The sequence below is a fragment of the Euprymna scolopes genome, chromosome 27 (genome assembly GCF_053919585.1).
Source record: "Euprymna scolopes isolate OS-2025 chromosome 27, ASM5391958v1, whole genome shotgun sequence".
Lineage (NCBI taxonomy): Eukaryota > Metazoa > Mollusca > Cephalopoda > Sepiida > Sepiolidae > Euprymna > Euprymna scolopes.
In genome coordinates this window covers 69,255,715-69,281,349 of record NC_136508.1, presented here as the reverse complement: position 1 = coordinate 69,281,349, position 25,635 = coordinate 69,255,715, and the positions used below count along the sequence as shown (strand labels likewise).

The 25,635-nt window shown below is 33.9% G+C and overlaps 1 protein-coding gene across 1 annotated transcript in view; it reads right to left on the bottom strand.

Moving 5' to 3' along the window:
* The window catches only part of LOC145248899 (putative thiopurine S-methyltransferase), a 52,168-nt gene that overhangs the window by 8,070 nt on the left and 18,463 nt on the right, over positions 1-25,635 (bottom strand). The window contains exons 2-6 of the mRNA XM_080110672.1: positions 19,673-19,766; positions 13,918-14,010; positions 8,595-8,724; positions 5,624-5,676; positions 3,052-3,126 (exon numbers count right to left, since the gene is read on the bottom strand). Coding sequence (XP_079966798.1) covers positions 3,052-3,126; positions 5,624-5,676; positions 8,595-8,724; positions 13,918-14,010; positions 19,673-19,755 — 434 coding nt within the window. The 5' untranslated portion in view covers positions 19,756-19,766. The remainder of the gene's footprint in view (positions 1-3,051; positions 3,127-5,623; positions 5,677-8,594; positions 8,725-13,917; positions 14,011-19,672; positions 19,767-25,635) is intronic.

Here is a 25,635-nt window from a genome sequence, read left to right as displayed (position 1 = left end):
AGATTTATTATGTTAAGAATAAATAGATTCAAAACACTTCTAAAAGATTGTATCAAGTTGGCCTAATGGTTATCAAACTTGGCTCACTGTCTTTAGGTTTTGGTTTCGATCTCAACTCGAGTATTTTTCTTTTTACTTACAAAAAGTGAACTGTTTAGAAAAAAAAAAACATAATACTCGCATGCACATGTCTCAGTTTATATACGAATTAAAATATAATATTTATGTGTAGTTCATGACCGGGCAACACTGAGGTCCTTCTAGATTATAAAAAAAAAAAAAAAAAAAAAAGAAACTTGGAGGAAGTGTTTCAAAATAATAGAAGGAAGTGTACAGCAGTCATAAATAAACACTTATTTTTTATTGTAGAGAAATGTCCCTGCTAGGTGATTTGGTCACATTGATCAATTAGTTTGCAAGGTGCATTGATTTCATCTATCCTCTGAAGAACTGTTGCTGTCTGGGAACCAGTACAAGTTGTGTTGGGTTTCAGTCACAAAGGAGACCAAGACAAAGAATAGGAAATAACTCCAACTCACTTGTTCTTTGTAGCAACAACATTTATTTCCTCATTCTCTCTTTCATCTCTGTGACGTCTCTCACGTGATCATCTTCGAGCGGCTTTCATGCGTCGCATGTGATCGCAAACATTATCCAGGTCTCTCACGTGATCATAACCTTTTTTTTTTCTCCCCAGTGATGTCATCTGTGCAATGCTACAATACTTCTGCCTCTTTGAGAATCCCAATCAATCATAACAGAGAACCTTGAAATGAGGAAAGTCTCTCTCTCGCTCCAAACATTGACTATCTTTGCCTGAAGGCAACTACTGACAGACCTTTGACAGCATAAAGAACTTCCTGTCTTGTTTTTCACATGGACACTGGAATAAAATTGTTCCACTTATACCAAACAGTGTAGATAACTTTACTTAATAAATCCTTTTGTTGTTGTTTTATAAAATGTTTTGTTTTTCGTTTCGTGTGACAGTTTTCATAATAATAATAATAATATAGGAGTTGGTCTTAAGACTTGCCTTACTGTTCTTATTAGTAATAAGAATAGATATGTGAGAAAGAGAGATAAATAAAGATCTGACCAGAGAGAGATGAGTTTGGAAGTCAATTTTTAAAAGCTGTCCAACACATGCCAGCATGTAAAATGAACTTTAAACTGCATAATGATGATGATGATGATGATGATAATGATGATAACTGCCAGAGTTTTATGTCAAAGGACACACATCTTAATAATTATAAAACTCTGTGGACTGTCCGGGTGTCCATGCTTGAATCTTGTATTATACTAAAAATCTGAATTTCTTTGTCATCCTATCAAATTGTAATGTCACAATGTCATTTCTTGCAAACTTTTAAAACTTAACGATTAAGGCTGGAAAGCTATACGTTTTGGTTTTGATTAGAGCTAATGGCACCCAAATCATATTTTTTTTTTTTTAAACTTTCGAAATCACTGTTATTGGGTACAATATAATAATCAATGGAGTATTGGTTGTATAATAATACAAAATCTGCATCATGCATTTAAGCATTTCTTACAACCGAGTCGCACTGAGGGGAAAGGGCATTACTATATATTGAGTACAATATAATAATCAATAGAAAATAAATGTAATAATAAATAATAATCTGCATAGATTAAAATATCATATTAAAGTGTATCTTATGACCGGGCAACACCGAGCAGCCATCTGTTAGTTAATAAAGTCTTAATAATAACATGTTTGTCTTTTCTTTCTAAGGCTTATTATAAGTCATCTATCCAACACATAAGGCTTAGACATGTTGTGTTTTATAAAATATATATATATATATATATATATATATATATATAGTATTAAATTATTATGTTGTGTGGATGACCTCTGTCTCCTAAGAATGAGCACACCATCTATCTATATATAAAAGTGACTGTCTGTGTTTCTCTGAGGAACGGTCTATCAAACTATCAATTTATGATCTACAGACTTGAAACTTGATATACAAGGGATTTTGATGCTTGCTGGGTTTGTCAAGGGGTACTAGTGCTTTGAGTTCGTCTGCATACTTATTATTAAAGTACTTGTAAAACAGGCACAGGGATACCACATTTCCGTGACAGGACAGGGGCTGAGGTTTAACTAACAATATTAGGTTAAAGACACTTCTTTTGAACCGTATCTAAGAGCAAGAAACTAATGGCACATGTACCAGAAGCCTATCTTTAACACTCCCATTACATATGTGACAGCAGGTGTGTGGCTCCGACAGACCGCTGACCCCCAACGTCATGTGCTGTGGATTTATAGTTCAACTATTCTTCTAATTGCAGGAACATCATTTTCTCACTGGCGACGGGAACACACGTGGGTCCACAAAGTAAACGAATAGTGTAGAACAAACAGGAACAACACAACGCCAAGACTTCAAACATATTTGACGGCTGGACCTGAGAGAGAGTGTGTGTGTGTGTGTGTGTGTGTGTGTCTCCGTCATGGTTAGGTTCGTCTGTAAGTTAGCAGCTCATCTTGATCTGTTTCGCCGTCAGCTCTAAAACTGTCCATCCATTGTCCAACACTACTCACTATCAACTATGATCCATCGCAAATGTCAGCTATATGTCAACTATTGTTCTCGACGTCACTATCTGAAGTCCCCTCACCCCGGCTACTCGGAAGCTGCCCTTCTAAACATCTCATTAATACCCGCAAGTGTTGTTGGTCCCCTTTGTTATCTGTTCTGTAGGTTTCTATTGTCATTGTCAAATCTAAAAGGCTCGATCTAAAAATACCTACAGATTCATTGTTTGCTATTTCTCATCTCTTTTTATTGTAAGACACTTCCTATCTGCCTATTGCCCCCCCCCCTCTCGCGGCACTTAGTGACTCGGATCTTTATAGTATCACACATATACATCATATCATTCTCATGTTATTTTTCTCCATGCAACATATAACCTCAACCCTGGCCAGGTTTCTACTTTCATGCATCATGTTGTATATTTATTTCCTATTTATGCATTTAGAAAATGTCGAAGAAAGCGTCAACGTACTTGATTCTGTCTATTATGTTGATCGCAACAAGAGAACCGCGATCCCAAATGGCATTAAACTGACTCTCCATTTCTCTGAAAAAGAAATTAAAATAAATTAGAATCATCCAATTATATATAAAAAAAACAAAATCTTCCAAATTACTATTTGTAATAAGTTATCTTTAATTAACCTATTTTCATTTTTCTTTTTATTATTTTTATCAACAAGATTTTGAAATCTAAATTAAACTATTAAGGTATCATTTGGTCAATAAATTATCAATTGAGCCAAACTATTATAAAACTATAGCCAAGTTTTTAATTTTACCTATAAAACTAGCAAGGAAAGCCGACGTTGCCCAGGATTGAATGAGGATCAAGTATTATTTCACAATCCCGCACTGTCATCAAAATTGGTGAAATCGCCCATTTTTAAAATTCAATACGATTAAGTTGGGAACCTGGGAGGAAGCTTCACATGCCTCCCCACAATTACAGTCCACAATACATTGTAGTCTACATTGCACTGTAGAGAACCTACTGTTGATTTTATAAAAATAAAAAAAAATTATATATAATGGCTTGAATTAAAGATTAAAATGCAAAAATTAAGTACAATAGAACCTCTGAATATGGTGACCCTAGGATACGGTTTTTTCAGGTTACGATGTGGAATACAATGTTTTTCCAACCCTGGTTACGGTATTTGCCCCACCTTATAGTGTTATTTATAATGTTATTTGATTATATACATGTGTATTATATACTGTATTTTGTTACTAATTTTTAATACCTCTGTCATATCAAAAGAACCCCCTACTGTTGATTTTATACACCTAGCCTTACTGCTTGTGCAGTTATATTGGCTTGAATTTAAATTTAAAATGAAAAAGTCAAGTATCATGGTGCAATCGTGCTTTAAATAGAAACAGTCATTTCGAATACACCCCTGTCATATCAAATAAACTTCTGTTGATTTTATATGTTGCGCCTTTCGGTTTGTGTGGTAATAAAACTTCTCAAATGCTTGTGATGTTAGACTCTGTAAGGTGTTAACTTTTGTCAAAATCGCTTGTTCATTCTTTCATCGGATTATTTCGATTATCAATACTTGTTGAAGACATTCCGATACAAAACCTATTTAAGAACACTACCAGGTACATAAAGTACCTTTGATTGAAATTTCATAAAAATCGGTCCAGCGGTTCTCGGGTCCATAGGGAACAAACACCCACACAGAGTTCCTTTTATATAATAGTAAAGATAATTTGATGTAAATAGCCTCTAAATCTTTAATATGTAGAGTCTAAAGAGATGCTTGTTGAAGATTGTCATTTTGTAGTAAGGTTTATACGTCAATATCCTTCTTACTGGCCGTGTTTAATATGAAGAAAAGTGTCACCAAGTTTTGGCTAAAAAAAGAAAAAAAGAAGAAAAAAAACTAGCAATTAAGCATATTTAACATTCCAAACGATTTCCGGTTTTGAAACGCTCAGAAGTAAATAATGGCAGGTACTTATGCATCTAAGTTACTGCGCTGAAATGATAACATTATTAGTAAGAAAGCCATTTTTAACATGGGGAGGGGAAGGTGTTTTGTAACTATTCGGTACTTTCATTTAACAACTTAATAAATAAAAATATCGTAAAAATTGAATTTAACTTGAAAATACTATTAAAAAAATTTTTTTTAAATAGTGCGGTAACATAGATGCACCAAGCACCACAATGTTACTTAATTTGAAGACACTGCTATATTAAAATACTTTACTTAATCTGAAATTAATCTGCTTAAATTATTTTCTTACGTAAATAAACAAATCAGTTTACAGATATTCTTATTTATTTAAGGAGAGCAGAAAGTCGATGTTGGGTTTACTTTCGACAACCATGTAACTTATTTTATTTCCTTTATTTTGTCCTTTAGTCCTCACATTCCATGAGCGATGTTTCTGACAAAGTGGGGAAGAATTGCTGCTTTCTGGGTCAGAATCTATTCTATTTAACACTTATCATTCGCAATTTTTTTACCTTCAAGTAATATTTTCGTTTTTAGCTCCTTACAGCAAGTGGCTTAATGCCTTGTCTGAAGCAATTTCCATTTAAAAAAAAAAAAGGAAAATTATATCTAAAAAATATTTTACTTATAATTTTTCTGTGAAAATGTTTCAGTAAATAAACATTTTCTTAAAAAATATATGCAAATAAATTTAAAGCCTTTGAATAAACAGATAAAACTGTTTTTAGAACATGTTAAGATGAAAAAATATTTTATTAAAAGAAGGAAAAAAAAACAATTCAATTTCATCCTGATCTTAAGTTGAAACATTTCTTGTTAATTTAAAAATCAGGTTACGGATATTCTTTATTATATTTAAAAAAGAATACTTTACTTTCTGTGTTAATTATGTGTAAAAATCATTCTTATATTTTGACTTTTCGCACATAGTCTTCAAGTTTACTTTCGAGGAGTTTCAAAACCAAAATCCAAAGCAATCCAATTTAAGATCTTACCTACATTACATAATATTTTTATAGTGATACTAAAATAAAATATAATACTTAGAACGGTTTAAATAAAAATACTTACTTTGTAAAAAGATAGAAATCCATACAATATAATTTGATTCTTCCATCCATTGCCTACAAAAACAGAAATTAACTATTAAAAAAATGAAATCACTAGTTTCCCAACCTAGGGTTCCTTAATAAAGTCAAATAAAAGACAAAAAAGGAGGCTTGTAAAAATGATTTACTTTGGAGGAATTTTAAGTAGAAATTTTGTTTTAAGACTATCTCCGGTCAAACTTTTTTTTTTTTTTTCATTTTACTTCAATCGAAATTCTCAAAAATCAAAGAGCCCCTTCCTGGGGGCTAACACTTAATCTTTATATAAGACTTTCCTGGCTGGCTGACGTTGCCCGGATGTTTGGAGGTTTGTGTTGAGCAAAAAATTTTAAAAATAGGAGTAGTAAGTAGGTTCGAACCCATAACGAAAGGAAAAAGAGGTGAAAGAAAAAACAAATTGTCTTACCGATGTGTCTACCATGGTTGTAACGTCACGGGTGGTTGAAATAATGCCTTTTGTGCAACGTCATGAGCGCGAGGGTTGAAAATGCATGAAATAAAGTATATTTAAGCATATTTTATGACCAGGCAAGGCCGGGCACCAACCGCTAGTATACAATAATTCGAAACAGGTTTATGTTTAAAGTACCAGTTCACTATGACACCTGATTTTTGCGTTTGAAATTTAAATCCAAGCCATTATCACCGTACAAGAAGGCCGGGCATATAAAATCAACAGTAGGTTCTTTGATATGACAGGGGCACATTCAAAACGAATGTTTCTGTTTAGAGCACAATAGAACCATGATACATCTGCATTTTAAACTTCAATTCAAGCCATCTTCTATAATATAAAAAAATTTCACACATTTCTAGATACCTATATCTAATAAGTTCAAAAGAAAGGACACACTTAGGGAGGTATTTTGGTGGTCAAGTCACTAAATAGAGATTAGCTGGTTTCCCTGCATAGCCCAGGATGTAATATAGATTGACTGAAATACATGTTCTAGCTGGTTTCTAGGCGTTGCCAGGGATGTAATATAGACACATTATGTTGTATATTACCTGTTCTCTTCTCCCTAAAGTAAAACAATTTCATATACATGCTGTAAATTACCTATGCTAGGGATAAAACATGAACAATACCAGTCCGAGGGTAGATAAAACGAATAATACATAGAGATGAAAGATTCTTCTCCCCTAAGAATAAAACATATGTTCAATATCTGCTTTTGTTTTTTCATTATTTATACGGTCCCGAGCAACGCCGGGTAGCCCTGCTAGTCTATAATATAAATCTCACCTGTCTGTTTAAATCTATGTATGTTTGTATGTCTTGCAAAAACTTTCAACAGAGGCGACAGATTTTCATGTGATTGGTATTATTTTGAAGCTCATCCCTTCAAACGACAAATATTGAAAAATTGGTCCAAAACAAATTCCTTCATCCTGAAGTGGGCACTTTGCTACAGGGACGGCGTTGCTTTTTTTTTCGCCGACATTTTCGAAACTCATCACCTCTTTTCGATCATCTAGCCTTAATTTAAATGTCACTTTCGGTTTGGTGATGGTGCAACAGCTAACGCGTCACATTTTTTTTTTTTACTTTCTTTTCCTCCTTCACGGTATGGGTTCGAGCCTGCCTGCCTACTACCACTTTCTTTTTTGCTGTTGAACACACTCCACCAAACACCCAGGCAATGCCGGGTATTCAGGCTAGTCTATTATATAAATCTCACTTATCTGTTTAAGTGTATGTATGTATGTAATTTTGTATGTCTGCCTAAAACTTTCGACAGAAGTGACGGATTTTCACGAGATCTGTATTCTTTTCAAGATCAACCCTTCGGACGAGAAATATCGAAAAATTGGCCAAAAACTAATTCCTTCACCCTCAATTGGGCAGTTTTCTACAAGAAGAGTCGGTTTTTTCACTGACATTTTTTGTAAGTCATTCAAACCTCGTATCTACAACGTCGCATAAAAGGTGTTATTTCGACCGCCCGTGAAGTCACCACCATGGTAGGTGCATCGATAAGACCGCTTGTTTTTTTTTCATCTCTTTTTCTGTGTCACATTATAGGTTCGAGCCTTTTTTTTTTTGAAAAAATTGTATTTGGCCTTTTTCAAAGAATAACAAACAGCCTTACTAATGAAAGAACAAGTAGAACATTAGATAGATGTCATCTACATCCTTAATCTTTGTGTTATTTTAATGCTAAAAAATATCTATTGTAAACAATTCATTGCACAGGACCAATTAAATACATAATTCTATTTTATCTATAGTTGAAGTGCAAACATCATAAAATTTTATTGATCAAATATCAGCTTGTGACTCGGTTGAAAAGAGCATTACTTTTATTAAAGTTTTTATGAAATGCTATTTATATCCTGAACTTTTGTTGTATCATTTATGATGGAGAACGAATACTATTCATACTATCATCATAATGAAAGCAACTGTTTTCTGAAATAATTTTGTTAACAAACAAAATAATTTTTTTTTAAATTTTCTAACGGAAAAAAAATCATTAAAAAGAATTTCAAATGAAAAAATTATCAACTTGAAAAGTAAATCCAACATAATTTTCTATTTTGAAATCCATTCTTGACATGGAGAGCAAGAGGTCTTTGTTGCTTGAAGTAAAGTTTGGGTTATGTCCCTTAATGAAGGCCAAAATGGTCACCTAACGATTTCACTAATAAACTTTTTTTTTTTTTTTTTGTTTATTTTGTTTTTAAATACTGGATAAATTTGCGTAATTTTTGATGAACTGCTTTTTTTTAACTTAAAACCTAAAACTTTGTGCCACTTGGTTTATTTTATTTCTACAAACAATTTTTAATATTGGATTGAAACTAGAAATCACCATTCTTTTTTAATTTAAAAAAAAATTTAAACATTAAAAATTTTGATGCAAAGAATAATCACTTGGAAAATAAACAAAGCAGTTCAAAGGCAAAAATGATCAACTTGAAAAATAAACCTGGAATAATTTTCCATCGATATTCTTTAAGGGTTCTTCAGTATATTCCAAGTTTTGGTCAGCAAAAAATTCTTTAAACGCTTGTTCTGCTACGTCTACACCTACAATATAATGCCCTTGATCAGCCAATCTGAAAATAAAAACAGACATAATTAATGACAAAAGATAATGAGTTCATGCAGAAACTATAATATATAGAAATGAAGCTAAAGTCAGAAATTAAAAGAAACCACATGGTTCAATTCAATGACTTAAACCATCCAGAAGATACAGAGTCAGCAGTATGAAACCATGTAAAAACGAAGAGCTGGAATGGACACGTCAACCCAGCTTCCAGCTCAAGCCAGAAAAAGACCAAGCCTCAATTCTGATTCTCACACTATACATGTGCAAGTCTTTTTCATACTTCAAAATGTAAACCATGCTAACTCATTGCAGTATAATTCCAGTATAATTTCAAGTATAACTGGATATTTTTCTAGTCAGGATTCTTTCTTGAAAGACATTGCATTGGGAATTACAGGAGGAACCATGTGAAGGTTGGTAACATTTGAAGTGAACAAACTGGATTCGAACATAGGTCGTCAGTCAGTGTCGTTAATAGTGGAAATTTGTCAATGTTGGGTTTTTAATACTGTGAAGATTACAACAGTTTTATTCCTTGAATTCTGTGAGAAGTTGCCTCCCCTTATCTGAGTTTGTGATGGCATGTATTTCTGGGTAATCTGTATATAAAACGAGTGACTGCGTGTCATTCTCCCTCTTTGTGTTTGATCATGTAAATAAAAGCAAACGTGTCTCTCCGCGTTTGTAAAACTAAAACATGTTACATGTTAACTGATTTATCTTTTTGTCAAAATTTTTAAAAATTGGAACTTAGTAGGCATAAGTCGACGGAAAGTGCTCTTGTATACATACACAAATGTACGTTTATATGTTAAAGTCGGTTCATTTTTAACTAATTCTTATCCATCTACGATAGCTTAAATGGTAATGACTAGGGCTGGATTGCAAATGATTTGGTTTTGATTTTAACTGATGGTGCCAAAGTCATGTTTTTTTTTACTTGAAAAATTACTACTATATATTGGGTACAATATAATAATCAATAGAGAATTAACTATAATAATAAATACAAAATCTGCATCAATTAAAATATTATATTTAAGTGTATTTTGCGACCAGGCAATGCCAGGCACCCTACTAGTTCTAAATAATAAGGATATAGAACATTTGACAGTCTTACAAACTAACTCTTATTCCCATCCACATAAGTACAAACATTTGAATAACATTCTCCTACACTCCTGGACTTCTAAAAACCTCTCATTTAATAACATCTGTCCATTACATGTTTAACAAAGATGATTTGTTGTTTTGTTTTATGGCATATCAAGCCTTTTCAGGTTATTTAATGTCGAATCCAGTATTTTTGGAAAAAAGTTTTTATGCTTCAACTTCTTTATGTTTTCAAATATTTATTCATGGAGTTTAATTTAGTTGTTTTGCTTTATGGCATATCAACAATTTGGGGGCTATTTAATGCAGAATCCAGCAATTTTGGAAAAAGCTTTTGTGTGCTTCTTTGTTAGTGGAGCTAAATTCGAAAATCAAAAACATTGAATTTCAAGCAAAACCAATGATATCTACTGAATTGTTATGTTGCACTAATGAACATATCCAAAAATTATGAAAAACGATGAGATAGAAAATTGATTATCAATGAAAACAGTTTTTAAAAACAATTAGCTAAAATTGAGTTTTGCTAGATTGGCCTAAGATTTTCAGTTTTCAGGAAATAATTACCTCCCCTGTTATCATACAAACTCTTGTTTATTTGTGTGTTAAAATATTTTTGACTACTAATGAGGGTAAGATATGGACAATCTTATTTATAACTACGGTTAGAACAATCAATCAATGAGAAGCCTCCGATCTCATAAAAATATTGAATTTTGGATTCAAGTCAGTTCGCTGTCAACCTTCATCTGGAACAACTGAACCACTGCTGATCGTGACTGCATTGATTCTTCGCTGATCTAATGCCGCATCTTTGTTCCAGAGAATTACTCAACACTCTAGATCGTGACTGCATTGATTCTTTGCTGATTTGATTTACTACCGCCATCTTTGTCTAACATAATGGCTCAGCATTTAACAAACATAAGTCTACACTAAAAATCCTTACACGTAACCGAAATAAACATGTACTGCCAGGGTCAACATGGAGAATACATTGGGCATGTAAACTAAATATAATTTACTTTGTACTATCTAGTAACTATGCGGTACACAAATCAGTAAAAAAAATTGTGATGCTGTAATTGCCAGCTGTCTGAGAAATTAGTCTTAACCATCCAGAAGATACAGTGTGAAACCATGTAAAAACGGCTTACGGGGAAAGATCAACTCAGCTTCCAACTCAAGCCAGAAAAAGACCAAGCCACAATTCTGAATCTTGCATTATGCATGTGCTTGTCTTTTTTATAGTTCAAAATGGAAGGCAATCTAACTCATTGTCAGCATAATTCAGAAAAGATAATTTGAATATGACTCAAGGGACTTTACTCTGAAAAATATATTAAGCCGACATCCTCATAAGAAATAGCATCTGGAGATAACAACCAAATACCGAAGTGGCACTTATTCTAGGTGGGTTGAACCAGTTTCCTCTAAAAGAGGAAGTTTCGTGGGAATATCAAATTCACAAGCGGTTCCCAGTCACTTGTATTGATAACCAAATGAACAACATATACCTCATACTAAATATATTCCACCATTTTGAAAGTTACAAATAGCTGACTTGAATGAATTATTATGAACTTAAAAAAAAAAAAAAAAAAAAGCAAACTTGAACTTCTATGATGGATTTTCTATATCTGGAAATAGCAGACACATGCGCAGTAGAACTTAACGTTTGTTGCACTTGTTAGTGGAAACAAGCAATACAGGGCTTTACATTTCGAGTGAAACAGTCGCATTTGCAATTAATTTTTCCAATAATAAACCGTTTATCGTTTGGCGATTGTATTTCTTTCGCCGACAATCATCAAAAGCTCATTACTGAGTGAATAATCTTTTCAACCTTCATTATTTTTTTTCAATAAAATGAGCAAAGTCAAATTATTTAAACAAAAGGTTTAATAGAACAATATACACTTTTTTTAATGAAGGCTTTTTAAAAAACATCTGAAGAAATTCAAATGTTTATGCTTTTAACTCTTAACCTAAAATTTTGCGCATATTTAGAATTACACTTATTTAAAAAAAAAAAAAAAAAAAAAAAAAAATACAGAAAAATCTTTATGGACATATTTATTAGAATGAAAATGTTATATTACAAAGATCATGTGAGTTTGGCTAGTAAACGAAAATATTTAGTTATCAAAGGTCAACTACAGATAAATATGTCTGTGGAGCCCTGAATTAGAAGGCAGCAAGTACACATGCGGGTTCAAATAAGAGGTTACTTCCGGATTAGAAGAGCATTCGGTAGATGTTTAGTAATTTAAAAAATAGTGCACAATCTCAATCTAAAAGGAAAAAATATATGTTTAGGTGGAAAACAAAAAAAGAGCTACCTTTGCTATGAATTAGTTAATGCGCACATCATAAGATTAATTATACAATGACTTTAAGCTAATTAAATAAGATAGATAGGAAAAACGTTCGAGTTTGTACAATTCTGATCATTCTATTTTCTTTAATACTCAGCAGAAGAATTATAATTTAGGTGTGTAATATATTGTTAAGAAATTCAAATTTAATTATAGATGGGAATGCTAAGGTCCAATTAGTGATACGCTTCTTTAAAATAAATGAATGAATACTTCATTTCTCTCCAGAGATCTTCACCACATGATGGAGAACAAAATTTCTGCCCAGTTGTTTCAATGCATCAGCACACGCGTAAGATTATACTTAAGTACTTACTGAACGTATCTTCATGGTTGTAGTTTTTGCAGGAAGGTTTTACTATATATATATCTATAAGTAGTAGCATTCATGTATGTGTGCGTGTGCACAGCTATCCTACAGTCCACACCACCAGACTGATCATGACCAAACCTGACATGATGATGGTATCTGACCTAGGGATGGTACACACCATTTTTCAAGGTCAAAATTTAAGGTCATATTTAGTGCGGCTCTTACAACATCCACTGCAAGGGTGCTGTGAAGCATGGGTATCTTTGCTAGTAAATTCCATAAACAGCATCTATCATTCCTAAATGGCCACCTTATGGTAAGTTTTTTATATTATTTTAAAAAGTTGCATTTGCAGTTAAAAGGGGTAGGCACTACATGAGAGATCACGGAGATTTTTCCAAGTAGGTACAGAGCTCAAATTCAAATTGCTCAAATTTTGTATTATTTAATACATACCTATTGTAAACGATTCATTGTATATAATAAATTGAATACAAATTGCTATTTGATCCATAGTTGGAGTGCAAACATTATATGATTTTATTGATCAAATACTTGCTTGTGACCTGTTAGCAAATGACATTGCGTTTATTAAACTTTTATAAAATGTAACTTACATCCTCAACCTTTCTTAGTATTATTTAATGATGAAACATATCTATTATAAACAAACGTTTTTAATTTTATAAAATATAAATATTTTATAAAATATAAATATTTTTATAAAATAGAACTTACATCTTAAACGTTTTTAGTATTATTTAATGATGAAATACAATAATTATTATAAACAATTAATTGTATGTAATCAAATACCAGTTTGTGACCTGGTAGCAAACATCATTACTTTTATATAAAATTTTACTTACATCTTCATATCCACATAAAGTAAAAAAAAAAAAAATTGATTCGTATTCGAAGAAATGTTTTAATCACGCACAAATATATATTTAACAAAGAAAATATTTTTTTAAATCACATAAATTGATCATTTAAAGTTTATTTATTTTAAAACAATTGTCTTATCGTTATTTGTTGTTCCTATTTGCAATGTCTCCCCACGGGACAGGGTCAGACACCAGGGCCGTTTTTAATATGGAGAAAAGGAACAAAAATAAAAATTGTCTCAGTCGTGAAGGATTTCTCCTCCACTGACAGAGAACAAAAAATTGAAGTGCAGCATCTGAAGAACAGATGACCCGAAGACCAAGTAGTTGTTGTTAATTAATAAATCTCGCCTATATCGTCTGTAACTGGAAGGACTGTTTAAACACCAAAGCAAGCAAGTAAAACGATTTGAGTTTTATAATTATATAGATGATCAAATACCAACTTGTGACGCAGTAGCAATCGACATTGCTTTTATATAAAATGTTTATAAAATGTTACTTACATCTTCATGTCCACAGTCTTTCCACATAAAGGAAAGAAAATTTTGATTCCTTTTCGACCAGCGATAAATTTCTCTAAATGTTTCTCCAATGAGCTAAAAAGACAAAAATCAAATTTTATATATAAAGTACCGTCTATTTATTTACCATTTGACTTGGAAATAAAATAAACTCCAAATAGATAAGTGCAAAATTCTATATCAAAACAAAATAATTCTTAAATTACTGATCTTTATATAAAATCCAATATGGTGACGTGAAATATTACCCACATTGTTTTTAGAATCTATTATTTTGGACTTTCTAGTGGTTTTGTAGGAATATCTATTCGTCGCTGAAAAGTTGTTAAGTGATGAGGAAAATATCTTCTGCTATCCATTCTGCTATCCAAGGAAACACGTGTAAGACTCAATATAATGAAAATTTAGGTATCTGTCTAAATTAAAAATATGTAAAAATAAAATAAAAATTAGAACAAAATCAAAACAAAATTTATGAGTAGTAATTGATTTTATCTTTTGGCACAAATTTATTTTGTTTCCATTTATGTGGAGTTAAACACAACTGAGAGGAAAAGATAACGAGGTCGTACATACGACATAAAAAGAAACTGGAATCTTCGGAAGATTTGCAGCATTCCATTAGTTACATGGTGGAACGATATAATTGTCGCCATAGAAAAGACAGCATGATTCCATTTCTGTTTGATGAAAACCGATTTTCTTCTTTTGTTGCAGACCATCTACTCGTTGGCCAGTTGTGTACAAATCCCAAGAGTGATAGGAGCCTTCTATCATGTCTAAAAGTGACACAATGTTCAATGAGTGAGATCGGAGATGCGCCGCTGTAAACCTCATGCTCTCTATCGATCCAAGTTATGAGAACAAGATCATTGTCAGTATCCTTAAAAATGCATCACTGGATTGCTATGAATAACAGAGACATGCCCAGGGTGATGAAAACAACGTTTCTGGCCATGGTTAAAGTCTTTGGTGTGGTTTCAAGTGAGGACCACATCATGCCACCTCACATCTTCAAAGTCGGCTTGGAAGACAACACTAAAGTGTACCTGGATGTGCTGAAGAGTGTGGTGATTCCTTGGGGCAATTAGGTAGCCACTGGAAGACCCTGAGTGTGGCAGCAGGACTTGGTACTGGCCCACAAGTTCAAAGAGACCCAGGCTTGGCTTCAGAAGGAGTGCTTTGTTTTTTTGTTTTTTTTATACAAGGAGTCAACACTTATCAAGGCCCGGAGGCCACTCGGAGATAAGGGTTATTGCATGTACAGTAATCAATGGGATAATATCGTAGTAATCGCTAGTATTGGAGATCTGATAAAGTGTCTTACTTAAGGGGGCGGTTTATCAAGAACTTGTTTATGTTGGACTTGAAAACATCCAAGTTGTAGTCAGGTGAGAAACAGGCAAACGGAAGAGAGTTCCACAGGCGTGAACTTCTAAGAAAGAAGCTTTGTTCATGGAATCTACATTTTGATTTAGGCACAGATAAAGAGTGGGGAAAATTACTGACAGTAGCTTCAGCTAGACGGGTGTTTTTTATGAAAGATTTGCAAGGGGGGACCAGAGATTGGAGCTCAGACGAGCACTTGCCATGGAAATGATAAAACAACGACAGGTTCTCAACGTCTCTTCTGTGGGAGAGAGGTTGTAGGGAAGAGAAAAGGGCATCCCCCACTAGGCTACGAAATCTATTTTCTACTCTGTCAAGGCAGGATAGGCTGTTTTTAGCAGCTCCTGCCCAGATATGGCAGCAGTACTCCATCCTTGGACGTACTTGGCTTTTATACAGATAGAGAATTGCATCAGCAGTGAGATCCCACCATTTTTCCAGCAACCTTGGCAACAGATTTGATATACGTGTTCAATTTCAGATCAGGGGTAAAGGTTAATCCCAGAAGCTTGTGAAAACATAGAGCCTCCCCAAGATGAGAGCCATCCAATACAGTTGATGCCAGATGGGGATCAGAGCGTTGATGATGTAAAGATAGAAGCTTGGTTTTAGATGCATTAAAAGTAACCAGCCACCTCTTCCCCCATTATACCACGCGCTCAAAATCAGAGGAGAGAGAATCAGAGAGAACTTGGTCATTTGATGTGTTGCCCATAGATGGTCGTGTCATCAACATAGATGTCAACGAGTGATTTAAGTATGTGTTTTGGGAGATCATTAATGTAAATCAGGAAGAGAGTTGGGCCCAGGATGGACCCTTGAAGGACATCAGCATTAATACTGTGGGCTTCTGATTTCTGCCCATCAACCACTACTCTTATGAGCCTATCAGAGAGAAATGATTTAATAATTGAGAAAACATTTCCAGTTATACCGCAGCTGGAAATCTTGTGAAGTACGCCTTTATGCCATACCTTATCAAAGGCCTTTGATATGTCAAGAGCAATTGCCTGAGAAAGGAAGCCTTTATCGAGAGATTCACTAATCCTATCCTGAGATATAACCATTGCAACATCTGCTGTAGATCTAGCAGAACGGAAACCATATTGCATGTCACTAAGGTTATTTCTGCCGAGGTGGTTGACTACTTCTTTATTTGATATGGATTCCAGCAACTTACTCATGACACACAGGAGACTTATTAGTCTGTACTGAGAAGGAGATGACCTGTCACCTGAATTTTTTTTTTTTTTTTACAAAGGCGTCACCACATTATCAAGGCCCAGAGGCCACTCAAGGATAAGGGTTAAAGAGTGTACAGTAGAAATTGGTCAATATAGTAATCATTAGTAATGAAAATTTGGTAAATTTGATAACTTATATGGAACGGCTCATCAAGAACTTATTTACTTTAGACTTGAACACAACCATATTGTAGTCAGCCGGAAAGCAGGAAAACGGAAGACAATTCCACAGGCGTGCAGTTCTAAGAAAGAAGCTTTGTTCATGGAATCTACGTTTAGGTTTAGGCACAGATAAAGAGTGGGGGAAATTATTGATAGTGTTTACAGCTAGACGAGTGTTTCTTGTGAAAGTTTGGCGAGGGGGGACCATAGATTGAAGCTCAGTTGAACACTTTCCATGAAAATAACGATACATCAGAGACAAACTCGCAACATCTCTTCTGTGAGATAGAGGTTGCAAGGAGGAGAAAAGGACATCTCCTACGAGTCTACGAATTCTTAAATACAGGGCATACTGATGAGGTTTTCCAGGGTGTTGGGAAACAATTCTACTTAAGACAACGCTTAAACAGTTTTGTAAGTATGGAGGCAAGTTCTGGTTCTACTCTCACTTCTCTCACTGCCCTCCTCCTTCTCCGACCTGAACCCACTGGACTACTTCGTTTGGTCATATGTTCAGAACATCACCTCCTAGAACACCAAATCCAGCCTGATTGCTGCCATCCGCCAAATAGTCACTGAGCTCTCTCCAGTGCTTGTAGAAAAGTCATGCTCCAAGTTCCAGACCCATATCGAGGCGGTGATTGAGGCTGCATTGAATAGATGTCAGTTCTACTACATAATCAAATCACCTGAATTGATTTTTTTTCAATAAAAGTTTTAGAATAAAGCTGTAGTGTTGTTTTCTTTAGGACGACTTTATCGTTCCACCCTGTAGACTGAAGTTTATTTGTACCAACTATGCATGGATTGCAGAAAAAAATTGCAAATTTTATTAGAAATGACATGGGTGGATGGGATCCAATTTAAGTCACGCAATAAATCAAGTTAATCATTATAAAATAAATTGAAAACGTAAGATTAAGAAGCCGATTTAACGCAGATTCAAAAATAATCAAACCTTTAATGTTGTTTTCTTTAGGATGACAACTTTATTGTTCCACCCTGTAGAGGAGACTCTCGAGAAAGAATATTTTAAAACTATCCAGCAAATATACCTGGTGAACCAAGTGCAAGATAGATGCACTTAAAGGGGGGGGGCGGTTAAAATCTTAAATAGAGCTCAGTCACAATGTCAAAGATAGCGGATGAATTTTTGCATCCAGTAAGATGTCCCATCTCCATCAAAAGCAAAATAAAAAAAAAGACAATACTTCTAAACATGGCCAAAGCTACCCAGTGGTTTCCTCCATCCAGACGTTATTCTAGACCAGGAGGATCGGCAAATCAAGTGAATTTTGTTTGGCCTGCCACATTACTTAGTGTATGATATAAATATAAAGTAGGTTTTTGATTTCTTTTTATTTCTGTAGTAAAACAAGTTATATGGTTTGAATATAGTCATTATAATTAATACTTGTTTTTTTTTCAAATGCACAGAAAGCAATAATTCGTTCCCACCTGGAATAAAGGTTTTTAGTAATCGCTGGAATTGGCAAGGTATTCTGATTCTCTTGAGAGTCTACAGCATCGTGCCATCAGATATATACTACATATTCCATACTGCAACCTTGTTACCTCTGGAGTATATGATCTGCTTGGATTAGATCTGCTACCTACAGATTATTTCATGGTTCTTGCTCAATTGCAATGTTTAAATATCATCCTGGTCTGCGGCTGAACAGACCAAACCTGTGACTATATACATTCACATTAGACCCTCTGCATAATCATGCCAGTGTTTTCTTAGAGATGGACTGATAATCTCCCTTTGCACTGTGCTCTGTAATCCTGCACATGCTGCCTCAGAACTGTGTGAATGAACATGTATCGCTGTCACATTTTTAGAGTTTTGTATTGTCTAACTATCATGATATTCATAAGTTTTATGGATTCCCTAATTAGCTTAATAGCCTCTATCTATTGCTAACGGTTTAATGACCATGGCTTAATAAAAAAAATTTTTTTTTACATATTTAATAACATTGTTGTCCTCCAAAGCCCTCTCCTATAATCAGAGCTTTTTGTCCCTCACACTCCAAAAGATTGCTGATCCTTGTTCTAAACTATTCATTTAATTACTAAATGGCAAACAGTAGAGGTTAGAAAATGTATTGAAATTACAAACCTTTCAAATAAAGACCTGTTTGCAAATTTAGCTGCTTCCACTGCATGAACTCTTATTCACCCCCTCCTCCAGTAACAAACAATTGAAATAGCAATGTCCCGTAATCACTTTGAGGAGTATAATTTTTCAGTAGATATATAACCTATATAAACTAACCCAGTAACATTAACTACCAATGTGGGGTCGCAGAAATACCTGGATTAGGACCCAGGCGTGGGGAAAACGCACTCGGTTCTGATGGACCCGTAGATCTTTCCAGGTCATCCGTCTAGGAGAAGGAAAACTCTGAAGCTAAACCTAAGGGGAGGAAGGCCTCTCCAGTCTTGGATGACAACCTTCCTAGAGCTGGTGACTCAAACAAATTACCAGATATAATAGTAAGTAAATCTTTCAAATATACATATATAAATTTATAATAGTAAGATATTATACTAAAGATGGAAATGTCCTCACAAAATGGACAGTAACGTATCATTTCAAGAAAACGGATAAAATTAAGTGATATTTTTGAATTGAAAGCCATGTTTAATTTTCAAAGAGTTTTCGATGGGTAGATAATCTATATAAGTCTTGAACCTTAAACCTTTCAGACAAACAAAGATTTTTCTCGTGTGGACACAAAAAGTTATATGCAGGAATTCTAAAAGATCCAATATTTTTATGGAGCTATTCCAATTTCTGATTGGTTACTAGCAGAACGTGGCTCCATTTTATTGGTCAGTTCCTATCATTAGTGTCTATAAGTAAAACTTTGCAATTTTCTTTAATCATATGCTCATTATATAAAAAAAATATTACACAGATGTTTATTACTTACGTATGCATTTTTTCAGAATGGAAAAATGTTTTTCCTTCTGACCATCTGTTGATCCAATATTCATTAGTGTTAATTTCAGACATTTTAAGCTTTTCTGAAAGATAAGATTTTTATACACAATTATAAGAGATAAAAATTTTTTAAATACAATCAAGACAAACAACAAAAAAAAAACGTTTAAAAAGTTATTTAATTGCAATTTTTTATATTATTGAACATTTGTAGTTTTTATTTTCCTGATAATTTGTTTTTTAAATGCAAATAAAAAAACAGTTTACGAGTGAAAATTTGAGTGAAAATTATTAGAAATAATATATTTCATTTGATGCCGTGAAAAAATAAGATTTTATAAAAATTTCTAAAAAAACTTGCAAATTATTAAGTGAAACCTAACAAATTTCTGGTGATCATAAACAGAGTTATGTCAGTGACCCCAAGTAGGAGCATACTGACCCACAAAAAATGCCTGGATAGCCCCATCAGCATTGACTGGTACGGACACCTCAGGCGATTAGCCTGAAACTAACCTCTTGTCAAAAAGAGAAAGCAAAGCCTGGGAAGATAAACCTCCTAGGACTGCACAGGACTTACTGCAATAAACATTTCAGAATTAAACTAGACTCGTTGACTTTAGTGCTGAGGGAAAACTTCGACTAAGTTTTAGAAAGCAAAGTTATGTTATGTATGCTTCTGTTTCACATAACAGAGTTATGATTTAGAACAATGACCAATCATCATCACAAATGCTAATTGTTTTCTTAGACAAAATGTGTCGTAAACACGTCAATATGAAGTCAAGCGATAATGTCGACATGAATTAAGAGTAACCTATTTACAAAGTCACTCAGGTATAACTAGTGTCGTCCTTATATCGCTCATGGGCGAGCGCTTTCTTATACGCCAAGGTGTGTACAGGGAAAGCATGTTATCGAGCACTTGCATACATGCAGACATAAAAAAAAAATTTAAAAAAAAAAAAAAAACGAAAAATGAACTAGACCCCGAGGTATAAAGTAAAAAAAAAAAAGGAAAGATTCATGATAATAACTTGTGGTTTAACTTGTTCGATAGCTTTAAAAAACCTCAACAAATTTTCTGAATTACAACAGAATAACTATCAGCTAATAAAAAAAATAAAATAAAAAAAAACTCTAAGAAAACGTCAGTTTTAGTTTATTAATTCATCTAAAAACAGAGTTCAAAATAGGCTTCATAGCTTAGTGGGAGATGCCCTTTTCTCTTCCCTGCAACCTCTTTCCCACAGAAGAGATGTTACAAGTCTGGCTCTGCTTTATCGTTATTTTCATGGCAAGTGCTCGTCTGAGCTTCCAATCTATGGTTCTCCCTCGTCAAACTTTCATGAAAAATACTTGTCTAGCTGAAACCATTATCAATAATTTTCCCCACTCTTTATCTGTGCCTAAACCTAAACATAGATTCCATGCACAAAGCTTCTTTCTTAGAACTGCACACATGTGGAATTCTCTTCCGTTTTCCTGCTTTCCAGCTGACAATATGGTCGTCTTCAAATCCAACGTAAAAAAATTCTTGATGAACCGTCACTTAAAGTAATTCAATTTACCGATTACTACAATATTGTCCCATTGACTACTATACACTCATTAACCCTTGTCCTCGTATGGCCTCTGGGCCTTGATAAGTGATGACTCCTATGTAAAAAAAAAAAGAAATAGGGTAAAAAGGAGAGAAAAGCCCTTCATGATAATTTAGATAACTCTGATTCGGGTGAAACTTTAACAATAGTTATTAGAAATCAATTAATAAATATTCCAAATTTCAGTTTCTTTTGAATATTTTAATAGGTTTTTAGTGAACATAATATGGGCGCCCCTCTGTTGGGTGCTAATCTTTGCAACATGTCTAATGAACACAGACACACACACAACTTGTTAACTTATTATTGTCTGCAAATATGTATAAACTTTATTCATTGAAATGTTTCCAATCTTTCTCATTGAAACTCTCTTACTAATATGACATCAAATGAACAGTGACTCTCATAAACAACTTTCAATGAATTATAATTTATATAAATGAGCAGAGAAGTTTTGATAACGATTTTCCTGACCCATGTGAAAAACAAACGAAATTTTACTTGCGACGTACATAAAAGTAATCAAAACCGAAAATCATGTACTATATTCGAGTTGTATGACATTTACATAAGAAATAAGGTGCTTCTTTACTATAGAACTCTGATGTAAAAACAAATTCCCACCTGTGACACACGGAAAAGTTAGCACAACAGAAAATTATGTAAAATTATCGAGTAGTTTCATCTATATCTTAGAAATGACGGACTTATACATTATACTACCCAAGAAATAAGGTACTTGTGCAGTATAGTACTCATATGAAAAAACAAAGAAAATCCTACCTGTGACGTGCAGAAAAGTTATTAAAACCAAAAGTCATGTAATATATTCAGGTAGTATGACTTTTAAATGAGAAATAAGGTTCTTCTTTACTATAGCACTCTGATGTAAAAACAAAAACTCTTACAGAAAAGTTTGCACAACAGAAAATTATGTAAATTATTTTAAATATGTATTGTGCATTACCTCCCCTAGGCAAGGAAATTTTTTTCCATATATGTGCTGTAAATTTCCTGTTCTAAAGAACGTACAATTATCTCATACATATAATACCCGTCCTAGGATAGGTAAAATATTCTTTTGTTCAAGATGGCAAATGATACATAGGATAGAGGAATTTTTGATGTCTAAGAATAACAGGTATGTTCAAAATTTTTCTTATACAGTCCCAAGCAATGCCGGGTGGCCTTGCTAGTCATATATAAAATATTTCTTGTGAATAGATGCCTTTTGAACTCATTATTTTACTTGTGTTTATTGCATAACATGTCTTTTGTTTTCTCACATCTAATTATAAACACAAAAATCTTTTCACAAAAAATATTTCTGAAATCGGCTCATTCCAAAAATAATTTCCCATTCAACAACCATCAGCCAATAAAAAACTAAGAAAACGTCAGTTTCAATTTATGCTTCATCGTGAAACAGGGTTAAGAAGAAAGAGAAGCCTTTAGTGGTAATTCAGATAATTCTGAAATGAGAGTTTGAACATACCATCTTTTTTGGCAATTTGATATATATATATATATATATATATATATATCTCAAATTGCTCCAAAAAGTTGGTATAAGTTCCAAATCTCATTATAATCTTCAAAAAACCTGCAATTTTTCATGTAGTTTCGTCCCATAAAATCAAAAATACGAGCATTTCAATTTTCAATTTGGCTACGAGTATATATATATATATATATATATATATATATTGAATATTTGATTCTCGAAATGTCTAAAATCGAAGGCTTAAGCTTAAAGGGTCTCCAGAACAAATTGAAATTCAAGAAATTTTTCTTAGCTAGTGTCTAATGAATCTTTTTTTTTTACAAAGAAGTCACCACTTATCAAGGCCTAGAGGCCACTCGAGGATAATGGTTAATGAGTGTACAATGGTTAAGCGGAACATGTAGTCATATTTAGCAACAAAAATACTATTTCAAACTGAAACACAACAGACCAACTGAGTCTCTCATAAAAAACACAAAGACTCTTCTAAGAAAGGTGGAGATTTGTGGGAACATGATGAGAATTAGCAGCGAACCGGATGTTAACGCATCCACCATGAGAGACAAAATGAAAAATCGTCTTTTGCACATGGCTCCACGTATCGCTTCCGCTGGGGAAGAAAAAAATAAGATAACCACAAAATAATTATCGACCAATGGCAGAGCTCCACGCCTAAAATAAACACCTTAAATATCACAGTCACTGGGAGCCAGTTTGCCACTATAAAACGAGGGATTTGAGGGAACCAAAAGGAGGGAAGAGGAGATTCGCCCTGCTGCATGAGTGAACACACGGACAGATTCTCCCACCCGACCTAAAGAGATGGAGAGAAGAGAACTCGCCCCGCTGCGCCAGTGAACGTATGGACGGATTCTGTCGTTTTTTTTGATTGATTGATTGATTGATTGGTTTTACGACATATCAACCTATGTGGTCATTTAATGCCGGAGTCCTTTTTTTTTTTTTTTTTAACTTTTTTTATTGGGAGGGGGGGAATGACTTTTTCAGCCTTTCCTCCCTTTTTTTATAAAATTGAACTAAGAGATTAAATGTTGTATTTATACATGGATGTGTATATTTGGATGACTTTAAATTTCCTTAAATTTTCTTATATAAATTTACTTTCCTTAGGTATGCTAGAATATTTGCTGAGTTGATCTTTTCAAAAAGGTCTTCCATATTGCTTTCTGTATAATATAATTTTCTAGTTGGGGCAAGGTCATCACACCCAACTAGGATATGTTTTACTGTGAGTGTCTCCTGGCATGGGATGCACTCTGGTGCAGATTCTCCATTTAGTATATAAGAATGAGTAAAGTTGGTGTGCCCTATGCGCAGCCGAGTCAGTATCACATCTTCTCGGCGTGATCTCTTGATGTCCGGACATCGTTCCTTAAGTTCAGGTTTGATTGAGTATAATTTGTTGCCCTCTTGCTGACTCCACCGCAGTTGCCATTTTTCCTGTATGTATGCTTTTATCTGGGGTCTAAGATCAGTATGTGGAATCTTAAAATTGTCAGTTGGAAGGTGAGAAGATCTTTTTGCAGCTGTATCTGCCCTGTCATTGCCTTTGATCCCCACATGGCTGGGGATCCAGACAAGAATAATGTTTTTAGTAGTTGAAAGGATATTGATTTTTTCTATTAATTTTGTTGTTAGTGGATTTTCTTGTTTTTGATTTTGTATAGATAATAGGACTGATAGAGAATCTGTGAGAATGATGAAGTTTTTGGTGGTTTCCTCTGAAATTATGTTGAGTGCTAGATCGATAGCTATAGTCTCTGCAGTGAATATAGATGCTTCATTTTGAAGATTTCTCTTCATTGTGGTTTTATGGTACGTTGCTGCACATCCAGTGTGATTGTTGCTTTTAGACCCGTCTGTGTAGATAAAGGTGTAGTCTGAATATTGTAATTTTAAATGTTGAAGTTCGTCGTGGTATTCAATAGGGTTTGTGGTAGATTTGGACTTTTTGTTTAGGTTGAGTTTTATTTCAACTTGTTTCATGGTCCATGGGGGTGTTTTAGGCAGTATGAAGTTGTGAATGCTGGAGATTGGAATTTTCGATTCTTCAATGCTTTCCTTCATTCGGAGCCCGAACGTTTTGATAGTTTTTCTTCTCATGTTAAAGAGTTCTTCATATTTAGGATAGAAGGTACATTGGTATGCAGGGTTGTTTGGGCAAGACTTCAGTTTCAGTAAATATTGAAGGGCTAACTTTTCTCGCCTTAGATCTAGTGGGGGTTCGTGTGCTTCCGTGTATAGACTGTTCACGGGGGAGGTTCTGTATGCTCCTAGGGCCAATCTTAGGCCAGTATGGTGAATAGGGTCTAGGCTTTTTATATATGATGTTCGGGTTGATCCATATATGAAACAACCGTAGTCTAGCTTTGAGCGGACTAGTGCTCTGTAAAGTTTAAGGAGTGTTTCCCTGTCTGCACCCTAATCGGTATGTGCTACCACTCTCAAAAGATTTACAGCTTTGTTACATTTTTTTTTCAGATAGTTTATGTGTGGGATGAATGTTAACTTTTTGTCAAATAAAATCCCTAAGAATTTGTACTGGTCAGTAACTGGTATGGGCATTCCTTCCATGGTTAGGACAGGATCATTATGCATGTTCTTTAGTTTGCAGAAATGCATGCATTTCGTTTTTCTTTTGGAGAATCTAAATCCATTCTCTTCCGTCCATCTCATTACTTTGTTTAAGCACAATTGAAGCTTCCTTTCTATTATTGATATATATCTAGATCTACAGCATATTAGGAAGTCATCCACATATAGGGAGCAATCTACCCCAGGGTTAAGGTTTTTTACAATGTTGTTAATTCGGATACTGAACAG